This window comes from Puma concolor, chromosome C2 (assembly GCF_028749965.1).
Source record: "Puma concolor isolate L17-30 chromosome C2, mPumCon1.1.hap2, whole genome shotgun sequence".
In the NCBI taxonomy this organism is placed as follows: Eukaryota; Metazoa; Chordata; class Mammalia; order Carnivora; family Felidae; genus Puma; species Puma concolor.
The window spans coordinates 154,961,656-154,980,676 of record NC_141675.1 but is presented as its reverse complement, the minus strand read 5'-3'; the positions used below and the strand labels follow the sequence as shown (position 1 = coordinate 154,980,676).

Genomic DNA, 19,021 nt, shown 5'->3' with positions numbered 1-19,021 from the left:
CAGGCTCTGCACGGACAGCTCAGAGCTTGCTTGGGATTCTCTCTGTCTCTCTCTTTCTCTCCCTGTCCCTCTCCTGCTGGTGCTCCCTCTCTCAAAATAAATAAACTTTTTAAAAAAATGTTGGGGCACCTGGGTGGCTCAGTCAGGTAAGCATCCGACTTCAGCACAGGCCGTGATCTCACGGTTCGTGAGTTCAAGCCCCATGTCAGGCTCTGTGCTGACAGCTCAGAGCCTGGAGCCTGCTTCGGATTCTGTGTCTCCCTCTCTCTCTTCCCCTCCCTAGCTCACACTCGCATTCTCTCTCTCTGTGTCAAAAATAAATAAACTTAAAAAAATTTTTTTAACGTTAAAAAAAAGAACAAAGAGAGCCACAATCCTTTGTGATCATAGCTACATGCCCAGTATCTGCCCCACAGTGGGTGCTCAGTAATCAAACAATAAATCCCATTTATGTAAAAATAGAGCACATCTTTATATTCACTTATAAAATATTAGGAAGGGAAAATTATGAGATTGGGGTCTTGAGAAGAAAAAGAGGGCATTTACTTACTTACTGTTTGAATTTGGGGCCCAAAATTCTCAGATCCCTAATCTGGGATTCTCATGTTTTATACTATAATAAGTAAACTAACAGATACCTTTCATTAATTACTTTTCAAAACCAATCACTCATTTACTGGCATGTTCATAATTCATCAAACACTTGTTAAAAATCCTTTGTGAATTTCATGTGAATTAGGTTTCTAATGATCCACATTACACATGTTTCTAAGTTTGCATTTTTTACATTTTGATGATTTCTCTATTCCCCGAGAGCAAACAGATTAGGGGTCAGAATGTTTTTCTTCATTTTGTCTCACTTTAGAAAGTATTCCGAAGCTGATACTGGAGACAGCAACATGTTGCAATTATGAAAGAAAAGTGCTGTTACTTTACATCTTTAAAACTTTCCATCCTTGATTTTGAATGCTTTATGAATGAGACATATTTTTTAAAAATTCTACCTAAAATTACGTCATGATATTTCATGCATCAGATGTGTGATAAAATACTAACCCAAATGTGTATTATTTGTATATGCTCCTCCTTCCAACTTTGTAGTGATCTTACAGATGTGGGCTTCTTATAAACCCGATGTCAGCCACGTATGGGACATGAGTCAGATCCTACCCACACCCAGTCTTTCCATTGGATGCTATTAGAACACAGGCTGCTTTGTTTGGGTATTTTCTCTGGCTACTTTTGTGCCTCATTGGCGGAAGTATGTAGTCATATAACAGTGTGGCCTGCAAAGCCTACAACATTTATTATTTGGCCCTTTTGGAAGATTTCCTAGTATTGTCTGAAAAAATTGAGAATTTTGATCCATGAACATTTCTTTCGGTCTTCATTAATTGTCAGCAAGAACTTTTATAGTTTTCAGTGAGCAAGTCTTGCACATATCTTATTTAATGAATTTCTTAGCATTTCATGTTTTGATGCAAATGTATCATTTTTTTAAATTTCAATTTCCAATTGCTTTTTACTAATACATTTATAAACAAAATTAACTTTGAGTTGTGTACATCGATGTATCCCATGACGTCCCTAAACTCACTATGTTTCTAGCAACTTTTTTGTAAGTTCTTTTTTATTAAGTATGACTTATAGTTTTTTTTGGAGAAACCTTTATCAGGTTAGTTCATTGTCTTCCTGGTTTGCTATGAGATTTTATCAGGATGTTGAATTCTGTGAAAAACATTTTTTTTTGTATCTACTCACTCTATTTCTGTTTTTGTATGTTGAAGTAGTGAGTTTCTTTCATTGGCTAATTCCTGAATTTAAACCAACCTTGCATTCCTGGAGTAAATCTCACTTGGTCATAATACATTGTTGTTTGTATGTTGATATACCTGATTTGGTAATGTTTGGTTAAGGATTTTTATGTCCGTGTCCATTAGGGATATTGGTCTCTAGTTCTCTTTTCTCTTAAGATTCTTGTCTGACTTTGGTATCAGGATAATTCTGTGTAAAATTGGTTTTATTTCTTCTTTAATTATAGGTAATATTTACTAGTGAAGCTTCCTGGGTTTTGGGTGTTATTTGTGGAAGGTTTTTAACTATAAATTAAATTTATTTATAGATATGACTATTAGATCTACCTCCTTTTTCTTGAGCGATCCTTGATAGTTTGTGTCTTTCAAGAAATGTATCTATTTGATCTAAGTTGTCAAATTCATTGGCACAAAGTTATTCCTAATATTTTGCTATTATGCTTTTAATTAAAGTAGAGGCTACAGTGATGGTTATCTTTTTATGGTTATTTGTAACTTGTGTCTTCTGTCTTCTACATCAGTCCTAGAGGCTCACCTACTATGTTTTTTTCCAAAGAGCTAGCTTTTGTTTTTACTGATTTTTTTTTTATCTGTTGTTTTTCTGTTTTGTATTTCACTGATCTGAGTTTTCCTCCTTATTATTTCCTTCCTTCTTCATACTTTGGGTTTTTCTTGCCCTTCTTAGAGTAGCTTCTTAAGGTGGGTGCTTAGATAGTTGATTGGTGACCTTCTTCCTTTTCTAATACAGTAATTTAATGCCACACACTTCTAAGTTTTGCTTTTATCTGTATCTCACAAATAATGATATGGTGTTTTTATATTCATATGTATATATTCTTATTACTCTGGTGATTTCTTCTTTGACTCGTGAGTTATTTAGACATGTATCATTTACTTTTCAAATATTTGGGGTTTTTTTTCAGATGTATTTGTGTTATTGTTTTCAATTTTCGTTTTGCTGTGGGAATAGAACATAACATGTATTATTTTTATCTTATAACATCTACTGAAATTTGTATTATGGCTAACAATATTGTCCCTTTTATTAAGTGTCAAATGTGCCCTCAAAATCAGTATGTATTCTGCTATTTAGGGTGCAGAGTTCTGTAAATGTCAGTTAAGTCAAATTGATTAATAGTGGTATTAAAGTCTTCCATATTTCAAATCTCATTTCCTCTGCCCCCCCCCTTTCTTTTCCTTTTGAGACTATAATTTTCAGTGTTAGAATATTTGATGTAATTTCAGAATTCCAGGATAACCTATTTCATATTTTCCACTTTCGCACTTTTTTTTTTTTTAACTTTGGATGTTTTCCACTGACCTAGGTTTAAATTCACTAATTTTTTTCCTCTGTCTAACCTGCTGAGTAGCTTGTTTAAAGATTTATTCATCTCTTACATTGTGGTATTTGTTTTTATCATTTTGTCTTTCTTATAGTTTAATGGTTTTAATATTGCTTCTGAACCCGCCCCCCCCCCGTTTATGGATATTAATCATAATTATTGTAAAGTCCCTGTGGAAGAGCTCCCCTACCATAGTTATGTCGATATTTTTTTTTCCGGTCCTTTTTTCTTGCTTTTTTGTGTGTCTCGTAATATTTTATTGAGTATGGCTCTGGTGCATAAAAGGAAAGAAAAGTAGAGATTGCGGGAGGTTATACTTACTTCCAGTCCTTGTTATCTGCTTTTATGCCGAGGTCCTGGTCCCCCCATCCTCTGCCAGAGATGGGATTATTTATCTCCTTGTGGGGCTTCTAACTTTTTGTAAGTAATTTCACTTAGTTGTCTGTGACTTCGACTTTCTAAGCGACTCAGAGAACAGTATGATTTTGTAGATAAACAACCTCTCTTTTTTGTTGTTAGAATGGAAGCGACATTCCTTTGTGTCTCTCTCCATCATCAGCAGAAATGGAAATCTGTTCTTTTAATTGAAGTCTTCATATGTCCTCTGTGGCAGTTCTGTGTTGGTAGCAGCCACCTGTTGTCGGGATTCTGCTTGTCCTTCTTGTTCGGTGTGAAATGTCCCCTCGGTACATTATGAATTTCCCTGGTCTCTTTGGTGGGGCTGGGTCACCTGATCTAGACATGAGGGAAGGGAGGGCACAGCCACGGTCTCTGCCACTGTGAGCTAAGGAGTACCAATAGATAAGTGATCAGTTTGGCACAGAGATAGCATGAGAAAGTGTGTCCCTTCTCGTGTCCCCAGATGCAAAGCCTGAAGTTCCCTGCAGGTGGGGTATGGTGACAGTGCAACAGTGTGCATGTTCAGCTCCCACGAAGGATCTGGGGCCATGGAGAGCAGCATGGGGCTCACGCTGTGGGCTTTCTCCAGGAAGATGGAATTGGTCCTCACCGCTGGGTCCTCTCCCCAAATCCTCAGACTCAGGTCACACAGTAGGGAAGCTCTACCAGCTTATCAAGGCTTAGATCACACTCTCCCAGTCTCACCCAGGGCCCCCTGCACAGGGATAAGCAACATAGCAGGGTAGTCCAAACCGCCGTCTTCCCGGAAACCTCCCTAGACCACCCTTGGTCCTGCTTTTTATTATTTCTAAAAGTTATTTTTTTTTTTCAGAACAGTTTCGTAAGGATCTTCCATATGAGTCATATCACATCTCTGTCCACGGCACATGTCATCGGTGGCATTTTCTCCTTGAACGCCATACTCTGAGGAGAGAGGTGTTTTAATTCTGTGCTGTCTTACTGGCACCATCTGACTTATTTATTTAAATGACATTAAGTGATAGTAACATGCACGTGTGTCTAGACTGCAGCGTGACTGTGCTTAGAAGAGAAACCTGTGATACTTGTATTCTCTTTGTAGACTCACCGCAAGCAAAGTCTTCAAATGCCCTGTCCCTGGAACATTCCTTGTTTACATTCATAGTAATTCCCTGGGAACACAAGGCTTCTATTTAGTCTCAGGAGAGGCGTCTACTCCTGTGCTGTTCCACTGTGATGTCTTTGAATAATTTATCAGCTACTTAACACTCATCAAATTTGGCTTTTTGTGTAGAAACGACCTGTAACAGTCTCTTACTCTCTATCTCAGAGTCTGAAGCAGTGTCATTTTAAATAAATGTGCTTCTCTCCAAACAAGAATTTACATGTTGGGGGGGAAAAAGTTCCGCATATCCCATGACTGCCCTCTAGATGTTAAATACCCCTCACTTCTCTGTACTAAGTTGCGTGAATTCGAACTCACTGTCTCCCCTTGTGTGTTTCTGTTGGCATCATTCTTCCTCCTTCTTGTTCTACTCCAGGTGCTGGGGTTCCCCAGTTCCAACCAATTGCCCTGAATGGCCGAATTCAGGTTCTGAGCAACGGGTCCTTGTTGATCAAGCACGTCGTGGAGGAAGACAGCGGCTACTACCTGTGCAAGGTCAGCAACGATGTGGGTGCAGACGTCAGCAAGTCCATGTACCTCACGGTGAAAAGTAAGGAAGAAGAACGCTTTGTTTTACCTAAATAGGTCTTTTTGTGCTTAAATTTGCCATTGTCTCCGCACACATCTGTTTAAAACAAAACAAAACAAAATGTTGGTTGGCTACAGCTGAGGTTTGAGGTTTTGCTCCCCTGGGACACGACCGAAGAGGAGGGCAAAAATCCAGCCGGTTGCAATAGCCTGACCGTGTGCATGGTGTCTGGGGCCACATGCTCGTGTCCCTTGGGTTCCCTTGGCCATGCATACCTAGCAGGTGAGTGGGCCTCTGCCTTTAGTGCCCACATTTCTATTCTGCTGATTTTACTGCGGAAAAGCCTAGCGTATGGTCTTGTATGTGCTCTTTTCAGACGTCTGTTTCCACACATTTTATGATTTGCAAGCTGGCTTGTCCCTAGGTTTCCTTTTAGAGATCCTTATGAAATCAAGCAGCCGGAAACCTCATTACCAAAGACACACAACTACAAGACAGGAACATGTAACACCCTGCCTAGGGTCCATGTTGCTGACCCGTTTTATAGGAGAGGGCAACTTATAATGAGATTGTTTTTCTACTTAGGTAAGTAAACCACCAAAGGAAGGACGTAAAACGGGCCAACTTTTGTAAAGTTGCTGCTTTTTAGCAAATGGTTGGGCGCCTAGTTTACAGCGAATTACTTATGTCTTTGTCCATTTGTGCAATTTTCTGTTAGATAAATTGTGATCTCTTCCAGATAAGGCTTTGATCGGCCTTTCTCTTTTTTATTTTAATTGTGTTCTCGGTAGGCTGGAAAAGACCTCTACCGTATCACTCATTAGAGGGATTGAATTTAAAAGTGAATCTCAGTGGGTCTTATGTATATGTGTGTGTGAGAGAGAGAGATTTAAGCTGACTGCACAAATACTAGTATCCGCCCTATTTCACTCAGAATTTATTCTAGTCAGTCCATTATTTCCAACGTAATGCTGAAAATATCAAGCTATTTATTTGCTATACTTTTATACCATGAAAAAATTACAGTTTGAAATAGGGTTGCTTTAAAACATGTTTTGTAGATATCCAATACGTAAATTTGATTCTAAATTTTATACTCTGAAGGAACTGATGTGCAAGAATCTGAAGACAAATTGTCGTTTCATATAAATCCAAAGCTGAAAGGATCACTTAAAAAATTATAAATTGATGATATTTGAAGGAAACCCAAGAGCTGAAGACCATTGTTGGCCAATATTGATCCATCTTTCCCCAATAAGAGAAATATATTTTTTTAATTTGATTATATTTAATAGAATATGTTTGATTCTAAATTTGGTTATATTTTGCCACTTTGAAATATTTTAAAATTATAAAAATTCCGCAAGTCTATATCTATGCTGTAATAGATACAGGGCCCTGTGAAGGATGTGAATACTTCATCCACGGACTTATGTTTTGGAAGAGGAGATAACAAGGAAGTATATAGAGCTTACTAATATTAATGCACATATAATATAATATGTGCCATAGTTGTACCTTTCAGAGGAGGATATAACTTTCATTTTGTGGGGACTAAGGAGCGTTTCATGGAGAAAAAGTCTTTTAAGTGGGTGGAATTTAAAAATACAAAAGCTGGTTTTCCCCAGATTTCCTCTCTACATACCTTTGATGCTCTTAGTGTGGGGCATGGGAGAGGACCACGGAGAGGTCTTTCTGCCCTTAACGACCTTTCTTTCTTGTGGGTTGATGGAGAATGGGTGTATACAACTGCCATCCAGTGGAATACACTGGAAAAGAGTTCCAAACACAAAGGCGCGCAGACGAGGGCGTGATTGACATTTGTGTGTAGGACCAGCGACTGCACAGTGACAACACGTGGATTTAAGTTCAGTCTTAGACGATGCAGTGGGTATCAACAGGTACAATCCTTGAGGGTGGATAGGGGCGCTTGAGGAAGAGGGAACAGAGAGCAGAGAGAAGAAATTAAAACTCCCAAGGCAGGAGGTAACTCTGTCCGCGTGTTGTACCCTGTACATGGAGGGGGTTAGACAGGGAAACGTTTAAAGTGAGCAAATGTCAAACAGAAATGGTTCTTAGAGGTGGCCAAGTTTAGATTCTCTCAAACCATACAAACTATTAGCAGAGAGATGCTTTTAGGTAACAGTTAATTCTACCAGTTTTTAGCCCTTGGTGGGTTTATAAATGTGTTCAGTTTCAAGTGTCTGGTATATTTAACCCTTTAAAATCATACTATTTGAATTCTGGAAAATAAAAAGAATAATTTAAGAAAGCTATAGAAGCACAAAGACAGGAGATATACAACAAATAGAGGTGTTACTCAAATGATACCATTGAAAAAAAAACAGTAACAACAAACAGGGATAATTTCGCTTTTTCTGTGTGTATTTGTGTGACCAGACTACTTAGTGGATTAAAACAGACTCGTGGAGGCAGCACACAGCAATGCAAATCTGCTGCTTGGTATTATCTATTTTACCATGAAAATAGGGAGGAAGGGGGCGCCTGGGTGGCTCAGTCAGTTGAGCATCAGACTTTGGCTCAGGTCATGATGTCACGGTTTGTGAGTTCGAGCCCCGCGTCAGGCTCTCTGCCGTCAGCACAGAGCCCGCTTAGGAACCCCTGTCCCCCCTCTCTCTGCACTTCCTCTGCTCGCTCTCTCTCTCTCTTAAAGATAAAAAAATAAACATTAAAAAAAGGAAAGAAAATAGGAAGTTTGAGCACAGAGCACACCCTGGCTGACTTTATGCCCCTATGAATGGTAACATGTTTTATTGTTACTTCTGTAGAGGACAGAAGGGGAGCACTAAGCCGTAGACACACACACACATGCACATGTGCACTTACAGTGTGTGCACAGCAAACCCAGATGCCTTCCAGGTAGAGGCAAGAAGAGAAAGAACCATCATTCCATTCTCTTTTATTTTAATCTCTTAACATGGCCCTAAAAATGGCATGCACCCACACCCACGCGCGCATACACACACACACACACACACACACACACACACACACACACACACACTGCATTCCATACAAACACAGAAAAATCATCCCAAATGAACTAAAGCTACCTATTCAAACTGCAGCCAGGAGAGGAATGGGAGCATAACAGGGACACTACTGGCCCACCCCTGGGAAAACCATCGCACGGTATCACCAAAAAAAAGGAACAAAGCGTCCTCCCCCTCTCCCCCAAACAGTTGATTCCAATATTTCACACACTAAAGAATTTCTCTGTATTGTTGGAATTGATTCCATAAAAGTGGTAACAAGTTTCCTTTGAGGTGGTAACCGCTATTTTGACAACCTTCAATCAGTTCTGTCCCCTAAATGAAGACCGTCTTGGGGAAAAACAAGGAATCCTACATTCTGGGTCAAAATTAGGCAAGTACTCAAAGCCTGTGTGCCGTGGACATGGAGGGCTGAAGTGTCATGTAATTAACAGGGAGCCCAGGGTAGGGTGAAGAGCCCCCCCCCCCCCCCGAGGTTGCAGCCCAAACAATCTGGTCCTTCTGGTTCTCCACTTCTCATTAGTGATCTCAAATTGCTTTACTTCTCTGACCCTGTAAAATAAGAAGAATCACACCTTTCCTGGGGAGGGGGGGTATGAAAATTAAATGGGGTAATGTATGTGAAGATACACTGTAAATCAGAAAGCACTCTATGCACGGATCTACCACATACACATAGCAGGTGATCCTGCTGGTTAGAGAGAAAAAAATCGTAGATGCTGATGGTGCTGCACACTGGAATACTTCCAGAAAATCATTCTGAACAGGAAAATTAAAAGGTTGTAGGGTAGGAAGAGGAAGAGGAAACATGACTTCCAAGATCCAGGCAGGGGGTACTTTCACTGTCCCTGTGATGCTGACCCATGGGGGTGGTGCCTTTGGAAACTCTTATTCCTGACTCCAGCTGTTTATGAATCATCAGTAAAAAGTTTGGGGATTTCAAACTGGAAAAAAAAATTGTTTGGGTAGAAAGGAAACTTCACGGCTTTAAATAAAAATTTTACATACTCTCTCATTTTTATAATTCATATTTTTGAAAAGTGGGCTGCAAATATTTCTAAATGTAACAGGACAGAACTTTCTGCCCAATCAAGCAACGTCAGGAAATTAAGGTGGCTTCTTGGACAATAGTCTGGATTCCCAGGATGGCTGGTGCTGGTTTTATACACATTTTAAGGACCTGAACTCTCCCAACAGCGCCGGTTGCCACGGGCTCACTGGGGACGCGAGAACCGTGCGCTGCCTGAGCGAGCCTCTTGTCTGGGAAGTTCTTTCACTCGGGTGCTTTCAAAAACCACTACTGCACTAGCAGAGCAATTTGATGGTGAACCCCCACCCCCACCCCACCACACACACACACACACACACACACACACACACACACACACACGTGTTTTTAACATCAGACACATGGAGGCTGTGGGCAGAGATGAGGCAACCAAGCTTGGATGAACCATCAGGGACAGCGACCAGTGGGATAGAAAAATAACCCTTCAAATCCTTCAGGTTTGTTGGTCTTGCTGTTTCTGGAACAACATTATTCATTATTATCCCAATCATAGCTTAGCTTTTACCAAAACGTGTGCCCGGAATAGGGACCCAAAACATCAAATGTTGTTGAGGACTTCGGCAGAAAAGACAGAGGGACCAGGCTGTCCTTTCCATCAGACTCTACTTTCCAAACTTTCTGTTTGGCCTCTGGTGACAATGCTGCACCCTCGCCCCAGGCCCACTGGGGCGCTGCAGAGCGTCTCCATCCCCAGACCTTGTGTGAGCTGGGAGATCTGGTTGGTTGTAGTAAGAAAAGAGCTGCCCCAGACCGCTGGATCTCTCAAGGGGATGAGTCGTTGTCCCGAATGTTTCTCCCAGGTGCCAGAATTACATCCTCCCTCCCCACTTTCTGTCTCTGGGCCCGCATGCTCCCTAGAACTGATCTCTGTATGGATCTGAGGCCCCGATGCACAAACAGCTCCTCCTCTGTCACTGCATGCAGGATGAAAGAACATCCCTTACCAAACAGGAGCAGGGTGCTGCCCGGAGAGATGGTTGCTCTCTGGATCCAGTGATGCCACTGCCTCTCAGAGCCAACCCACAGGATGTGGTGGGGCCTTGGTCCCCAAGCCTCCCTCGGGCTCAGCCCAGGCAGGTCCCTGGGTATCATGCACACATCTCTTTTTCCTCCAGGATTCGGGCACATAGGCCTTGCAGCTCATGTACACTCACTGTCAGCTTTGGTCAGTCTGCTGGACCTTGGCCATGATATTTCTGGATAGACCTTGGTGATGTGATAGGATTTCAGGACACTCAAGTCCTGCCTTTGCTGGGGAGGATATGTTGGGGGTGGTGTTCAAGAATCTACCGCCATCTCTGAGAATCCGTATGTACCCCTGGGTAGTCCATTCAACTTCTGTGACTTCCTACCCTCACACTGTGTCCCCACAGATCTTTACCCTACACCTCGTTAGCTAAATAAAAATCCCCTCTAGTCTTTGCGATTGCTCTGTGAGACTCCTAAAAGAAGGAGCAGGGCCCCCAGCTGGCCCTCTGTGAGGCTGTGATGGCCTTAATAATTCCTATAAAATGTTTTCCAGGCCCCTCACAGTCACTTTGACAGGACACCCTTTCCTCTAAAAGCAAAATAAGGTTTGTTTTCAGGCTGCTTTGTTCTTAACAGAGCAAGAGAGGACAGTTTTGAATATATAGAATTACTAAATTATAATTTTTTTGTTTCCTAACGTGCCAAGATAGCTGAGTGGGTCCAATGCTGTTTTCCCTGATATTTTAATTCAGGAGCTTCTAAATTTTTTTTTTAACATTTATTCACTTTTGAGAGACAGAGAGAGGCAGAGCATGAGCAGGGGAGGGGGAGAGAGAGTGAGACACAGAATCGTAAGCAGGCTCCAGGCTCCGAGCTGTTTGTCAGCACAGAGCCCGATGTGGGGCTCGAACTCACAAACTGCGAGATCATGACCTGAGCTGAAGTCAGACGCTCAACCGACTGAGTCACCCAGGTGCCCCTTAATTCAGGAGCTTCTAAATCACACTTTGACTCATGGGCCCCTGTAGGCAGATCCCATGAGGTTCTGGGACTCCTTGATATCAGGTGCAAACATGTGTGTTTTTTTGCTGAGGGGAAGCACTGTGGCCTTTGTGATTCCCTCAAAGGGATGCATGATGCAAGAAGATCAAGAACCACTGTTCTGGAAAAATCACACCCTGGATGGCCTTGTGTATTTTCCTTGCAGTGTCTCTCAGAGCATTGGACTGGAAGCAGCCAGGCACACAATGAGAGGTTAGAAGGGGCTAAGGAGGAGTAAGCAGCCCTGAGTCAGGCAGCAGCCTGGGTTCTGTTGAAAACTAGGATTTTCTATTTCACTACCTTTGCTTCATGTCCACACTCTTACTGTGGCCTTACTCCACGTGTGACGTAAATGAATCAAAGCGATGTAACTCTGTGGTTGCCAGTCAGGCTCGAAGCTCACACAGCCTGGGCTCCCTCTCTCCAAGCCTTCGTAGATTAGAGTCACAAAAAATACGTCTCTCGTGGGATCCCTATAAGGCTGACATGACCCATCACTGAAGCACTCAGTAAAAATTCCTGACATGGTTGTTGCAGAGCAATGGCGGCTACTGTTGTGGTTGATGTTAGGGCTGTTATTATAATTGTCATCATCATTCCTGAATTACAGCTTATGACTCCCCCCAAACAAGCCACATTAGTGTCTGTTATAGAGTATGAGGTGTCCCTGACTGAAAAACATCCAGGTGACACATTTTCATGACTTTAGAGTCTGCCAGCCCCCACTCCGATGTATTCTACATGTATGCACACACTCATATCCCTCACCCTTCCCTTTTCTGGTCCAGCTGTCAAAAATATCTACACTTTTCATGGCAATGCCTGGGTGCAGGAGCAGAGGATGGGAAGGGGCATGGGAAAGTAAGAATGGAAAAGGGGGGGCCACTTGTCAGCCAGTAGACGACGCTCCACGGCTGTAATTGCCAATGGTGGATGGCGGCTCCTTCCAGGGAGAGCGTCTTGTACTCCACATAAACATTCGCATTTCACTTCTTAAATGAGCCTGGACTTCTACCAGCTGAAGATCCTTTGGGGTTAATAAGGAATTTGTAAAATGGGAAGACTAAATCACTGTAATTTGTTGCCAGCTCCAATTTCAGCCTCGTCTCTCAGTGTTAAGTGTTGAATTGTGTGCCCCCAAAATTCATATATTGAAGTCCTGACCCCTAGTATCTTAGAATGTGACCTTATTTGGAAATAGCGTCCTTGCAGATGAAATTAGTTAAAATGAGATTTTATTAGAGTAAGGTGGCTTTTAATCTAATATGACTGATGTCCTTATAAAAAGGGAAATTTTGGAGCTAGTCATGAGGGCACAGGGTCATGTGAAGACAGAGACAGAGACAGGATAATGCTGCCACCAGCAAAGGGAAGCTGGAAGAGAAAAAGAAGGATATTCCCCTAGAGTCTTCAGAGGGAGAACAATCCTACCAACACTTTGATTTCAGACTTGGGGCCTCCCGAGCTGTGATAGAATACATTTCTGTTGTTTTAGGCCACCCAGTTGGTGGTGCTTTGTTGGGGCAGGCCTGGAACACGAATGCACACAGTGATAACAGAGATCTTCTGTAGAGTCTTGTGTTTGAGAGAAGCGCACTATAACTACATCACCTGCTCCAGCAGGTAAATCCTAATCTGTCTAAACCCATGGATATGAACTCTAGTCTGAAGAAACCACGAGCAGCCTATTCCCTTTGGACATAATTGGTTTAAAGATGGGCATGAGACCCAGTTTGGGCCAACAAAATGTAAGAAGAGACCTTCTGGAAAAGATTTCCTTATTCTTAATAGGCAACTGTGCCAGAGATGCTCATCTCTTTTGATTCTTGGCCCCGCCTGGAGGTGACACCTTGATCCGTGGCAGCCATTTTGGTATTGTTCCCAGGATACAACCAATACCTAGAAGAAGGTAGCATTAAGAAAAGAGGAAAAGTGGAGTTTTACCCCTACTGTACTGCATCTTGAATCCTCTGAACTCATAGTTGTAGAAGACTAATTACTTGGTTGCCTTTATGTCTAAACCAATGTGGGCCAAGGCCTTCTTGTTTGCAACTGGAGACATCCCAGCACAATAGGTAAGGAGACAGCATCCTCAGAAATTCCTGGGACTTGATTCAGCCATGCTTCTCTCCTCAACAGTCGGGCTGAAATAAACACCTCTGAGGGACTGGGGAGTTTTATTTGAGTTGAGGAACTATTATAGGGACTCATAAAGCCTGATGCTTTGGGTCGGGGTAGAACAGGTCAGAGGGAAGAATTGCAATGGAGGGTCAAGGACAGCATGCAGGTCTGGGGAACATCTGGTGTCCCCAGAGAAGGGAGGCCAGTGCCTGGTGGAGGGAGACTGAGAAAAACAAACAGGATTTTTTAAAATGTTTCTCAGGATGGTACTCTTCCGAGGCGAGGCGAGTATATTTTTCTCTTTTATTTAGTTGCTTCCTCTTCCTCCTCCTTCTGTTTAGAGGCTCCCTTCTACCCAGCAGCTGAGAAGTTATGTCTTGCCTCTTTGGGGTAATCTCAGCTCTTTTGGGGTTTCTTGGTTCATTAAGATCCTTCTTCCCCCACAGCCTTCTGTGGGTGTTGGCATCAGTCTTCTGAGTCCTCAGTTAGCCGTCACCCTCCACGCCGGCACCCACTGAGATGCCTTTATTCCCATCTGGCCCTGGGCCATGGGGTCGCTGCCTAGCTGCCCCCTTAGGTCCTCTGGCTGCCCCTTGTCCTTTCTGCCCACTCGTCTGGTCGGCAGTATTCACTGGGCTCCTGCTAGCCTCCAGGACTGTTCTAGACACTGCACATTGGATGGACAAGACACAACTAGTTTACATCTCCATGGAGAGAATGACATGTGCATCGGTATTTAGCATAAAGCCTGGCAGAGAACAGAATGAAGGAAATGGGTTGTGTGTGTGCTTGGAGAGAACATTCCAGATGATGGAGTAGCGAGTGCAAAGGCTCGAGGTAGAAATTGGCTATGTTTGCAGAGCAGCAAGGAGACCATGTGCTTGGAGTACAAGGTACATGGCGGGGCCAAGAGACCTGGGCAGGGGCTGGACCCACAGTCAAACTTTGAACTTTATTTCAATGAAGATGAGACACCATTGGAGGATTTTGAGCGGAGGAAAAGTATCATGACAATAATATTCTCATTCTGACACCCACACTCAAAATTCTGTATTACATCTGACTTATGGGAGGAGCGCAGAGAGGCAGGAGAGCCAGCCAGAAGAGCAGGTGGCAGTCTTGTGACAGTCCCAGGAGACTGGGGTTTGCGTCTGTCTCTGGGTCTCAGGGATTCTGCTTCCCATGGCCTGTGGTTAGAAAGGCCACCTTTTAGAAACCCAGAGAGATCCCTCCGGCCCCCATGCTGAGCTGGGGGAGCCCAGAGCTCCTTGATGGGACCGTCCCCAGTGGCCAGCTCCTTCAGCTCCACCACCACCCATGTTCCTAGTGCGCTAATCTCTGCAATCCTTCTAGCAATGGGGCTTTAATTTCTGGCTTGCTATGCTGATAAGAAGAGGCAGTTCTCCCGGCGTCCACTTGGCCTTTCCTACCATAATAGCCCTCACTCAGCAGTTTGAGAACCATGTGGGCCTTCTGCCCGTTACCAAGTGACACATTCTGGAACGGGGGAAATAACCACAGGATGGGTTTGAAGATTCATTGGGTCCACTGGAAACCAGACCTATGCCAGAATGTATTGCCCCCGACCTATAGAAGCCCCTGACTGGGGGACCAGGGTAGTGTTTTGGTTCTCCAAGAATTAGAGTCAGGTCAGGGTTACCACCCCCATACTTGATGGGTCATTTTTCTCTGGCCGCTTTTAAGATTTTCTTTCTCTTGGGATTTCAGAGTTTGACCGTAATGTACCTATATGTCGTCTCCTTTGTACTTATGTTGGTTTGGATGGAGGAGCTGGTAGGATCTTTAAACCTGAGAAGTTTTCAACCATTAGTTCTTCACATGATTTTATGTCATCGTTTTATTCTCTCTTAGGTCTCATTCTAGGACACATATGCTAGTCCATTGGATACGGCCCCAGGACTAAGGTTTCTGATACTTCTGACATATTTTTCTTCAGTCTTTTCCCTCTGTCATCAAATTGCCTATTTTTAAATCTATTTTTATCATTACTGACACTTTCTCCAGCTGTCTCCAGTGTGCATTAAGCTCATGCACTGAAGTTTTCATTTTAGTTAGTGTACTCTTCAGTTCAAGGATTTTATTTGGTTCCTTTTTTATATTCTCTATTTTTTTGCTCAATTTCCAATCTGTCTACTCATTATGCACATGTATTAAGTTACAGCATCAGCCATATTTACAACAGCTGCTCCAATCCTTGTTTGCTATTTGCAACATCTGAGTGCTTTTATGGTCAGTTTCTATTGATGGCTTCTGTTTCATAGAGAACACATTTTACCTGTGATTTTACATGTCTGGAAGTTTTTAAAAATCATGTACTTGATAAGTGATACATTGAAGAGACTCTGGATTCTGTTATGTTCCTCCAAAGACCGACTTTTATCCTAGCTGGCTTTCAGCTAGCTGGAGTTGAACTCCAAGGTCTCTCTCTCCCTTGCAGTGGGCAGCAGCTGAAACCTTGATCAGCCTCTAGTTGATGCTTTTCCCCTGAGCCCACTGTGAGCTTCTGCACTCTTCAGTAGTCATCCACGATTTGGGATCATGTGAAAATGGTGGGACTTACACTCTCTGTGACTCCCTTCTCTCTAGGGTGTCCCCCTAATGTTCTCACTTCTCCTCCAGACCTTAAGTGTGCCCTCTGATAGATGGAGTAATTGGCCTCTACAGCTAATTCATACTCCAATCTAGAGAAGTGTCCAGTAAATTCACAGATCTCACCCACTGAGGTTTATCCTTTAAGGGAAGATACTATTTTAGCTCAGCTAATTCAGTTTCTGCTTGCTTTCAGTGCCTGAATACCTCTCTCTGTCTCCCTTCTTCTCTCCCTCCCTCCCTCCCTCCCTCCCTCCCTCCCTCTCTCCCTCTCTGTCTATACACACACACATATATACAAATACATGCATATATACATACATACCCAGAATACAAAATCTAGGTGTTATAGTTATAGGAGGAAAGGTTAGTCTATCCAAACTCTGCCAGTACTGCAAGTCTGAAACATTTAATTTTATTTTACAGTGTTTTGATATATAGTTTAAATTTGTTTATGTAGCTAAATATAACAACTTTCCAATGTTCCCCCCCCCCCCCCATTTTGTACCCTGACTAAAAAGTTATTATCGGGCGCCTGGGTGGCGCAGTCGGTTAAGCGTCCGACTTCAGCCAGGTCACGATCTTGCGGTCCGTGAGTTCGAGCCCCGCGTCAGGCTCTGGGCTGATGGCTCAGAGCCTGGAGCCTGTTTCCGATTCTGTGTCTCCCTCTCTCTCTGCCCCTCCACCGTTCATGCTCTGTCTCTCTCTGTCCCAAAAATAAATAAACGTTGAAAAATAAATAAATAAATAAAAATAAAAATAAAAAGTTATTATCAACCCAAGGGATATTAATAGTCTATATTAAATATATAATATATAAATTTCTTTAATTTCTATAAACATACAGATTTCTATACTTGCCATTAACTTTGTACTACTTAAGAAAGACATTGTGATGTAGATTGTAAGAGTGAATATATTTTCTGCAAATGGTTAGTCAGTTGTCCTAATGTTATTTGCTGAACATCTTGTCCTGTCCTTACTTTTTGAAATAGAAATTTCATTTTAGGAAAAGATATTTAAGAAAATGGCGTCTCAAGTCAAACTTTCCAGCCAACAGCATACATGACATAAGGAAAAATGCATAACTTGGACTTCATAGAAATTAAAACATTGCATGCATCAAGAAAATGAAAAGACAGTTGAAGAATGGGGAGAAATATGTGTAAATCCTATATCTGATAGGGTGGGTACCTGTGCCTAGAACACTTATAAGTCAACAATAAAAACACAGCTAAACCAATTAAAAAGTAGATAAAGGATTTGAAAAGACATTTATCTAAAGACGGTATACAAGTGGCCAATAAGTACATAAAAAGGTGTTCGATATCATAGTTCAGTTAGGGAAATGCAAATTAAAACCCCAATCACATATCACTTCATACCCATTAGGTTGGCTTAAAAAAAAAAAAAGCAAAGTCCATCGTCAAGGACATGGAGAAATTGAAACATCATGTATTGTTGGTGAGACTGTGAAATGATGCAGCCACTTTGCACAATGGTTTAGCAGTTCCTCTAAAATTTAAACATGGAGTTACATATGACCCAGTAATTCCGCTCCTAATCATATACCCAAGATAAATGAAGACATATGTATACACAGAAACTTGTACATGAATGCAACTATTCATGATAGCTAAAATGTGGAAACAATCCAAATGTCCATCAACTGGCAAATGGATACTCCAAATGCAGTATGTCCTGACAGAGTACCATTCAGCTACACAAACGAAGTAGGAATACATTCTACAACATGGATGTACCTTGAAGACATTCTGCTAAGTTAAAGGAGCCAGACACAAATAAATTACCATGTATCATGTGGTCTCTTTTATATGAAATATCCAGAACAGGCAAATCCACAAAGACAGAAAGTAGATTAGTGGTGACCGAGGGCTGGGAATGTGGAGCAAAGGCGAGGGAGTGAAAATGGGTAGAAGGTTTCCTTTGGGGGTGATAAAAATGTTCTAGAATGTTCTAGAATTAGTGGTGAATTTTGCAGAACCCTGTATATATACTAAAAATCACTGAACTGTACAAACTATACACTTTAAAAAATGAACTTCAGGGCACCTGGGTAGCTCAGTCAGTTAAGCATTGATTCTTTATTTTGGCTTAGATCATGATCTCACAGTTCTGTGATCAAGCTCCGCATCAGGCTCTGTTCTGATAGCTGATAGCATGAAGCCTGCTTAGGATTTTGTCTTTCCCTATTTCTCTGCCCCTCCCCTGCTCACTCACTCTCTCTGTCTCTCTGTCTCTCTCTCTCTTTCGGAAATAAATAAACATTAAAACAAACGTGAACTTCATGGTATGTGATTTATACCTCAATAAAGGTATCAGTTTTTATTTTTTATTTTTTATTAAAAAATTTTTTTAATGTTTATTTATTTTTGAGACAGAGAGAGACAGAGCATGAATGGGGGAGGGTCAGAGAGAGAGGGAGACACAGAATCTGAAGTAGGCTCCAGGCTCTGAGCTGTCAGCACAGAGCCCAACGCGGGGCTCCAACTCACGGACTGTGAGATCATGACCTGAGCCGAAGTCGGACGCTTAACCGACCAAGCCACCCATGCGCCCCAAGGTATCAGTTTTTTAAAAATCCCAAAATACCTAGCAACTTCTAATGAGCCTGTGTAATAGTTGTTAAGAGTCTGGGTTTTGAAATCAGACAATCTGGTTTCAAATCGCATTTCTACTACTTTTGTTTAAGTTTATTTATTTATTTTGAGAGAGAGAAAGAGTGGGGGGTGCAGAGAGAGGGAGAGAGAGAGAATCCCAAGCAGACTCCACGCTGTCGGTGCAGAGCCCAACACCAGGATCAAACTCACGAACTACGAGATCATGACCTCAGCCAAAATCAAGAGCCGATGCTTAACCCACTGAGCCACCCAAGTGCCCCTTAGTTCCACTACGTCTTACTTATGTAGACTTGGGCAAGTTCCCCAACCTTTCCAAGCCCCATCTT

General features: G+C 42.2%; 1 protein-coding gene across 1 annotated transcript in view; it reads left to right on the top strand.

The window, feature by feature from the left end:
- The window catches only part of DSCAM (DS cell adhesion molecule), a 759,677-nt gene that overhangs the window by 524,279 nt on the left and 216,377 nt on the right, over nucleotides 1–19,021 (top strand). Inside the window, exon 11 of the mRNA XM_086676008.1 lies at nucleotides 5,077–5,250. Coding sequence (XP_086532134.1) covers nucleotides 5,077–5,250 — 174 coding nt within the window. The remainder of the gene's footprint in view (nucleotides 1–5,076; nucleotides 5,251–19,021) is intronic.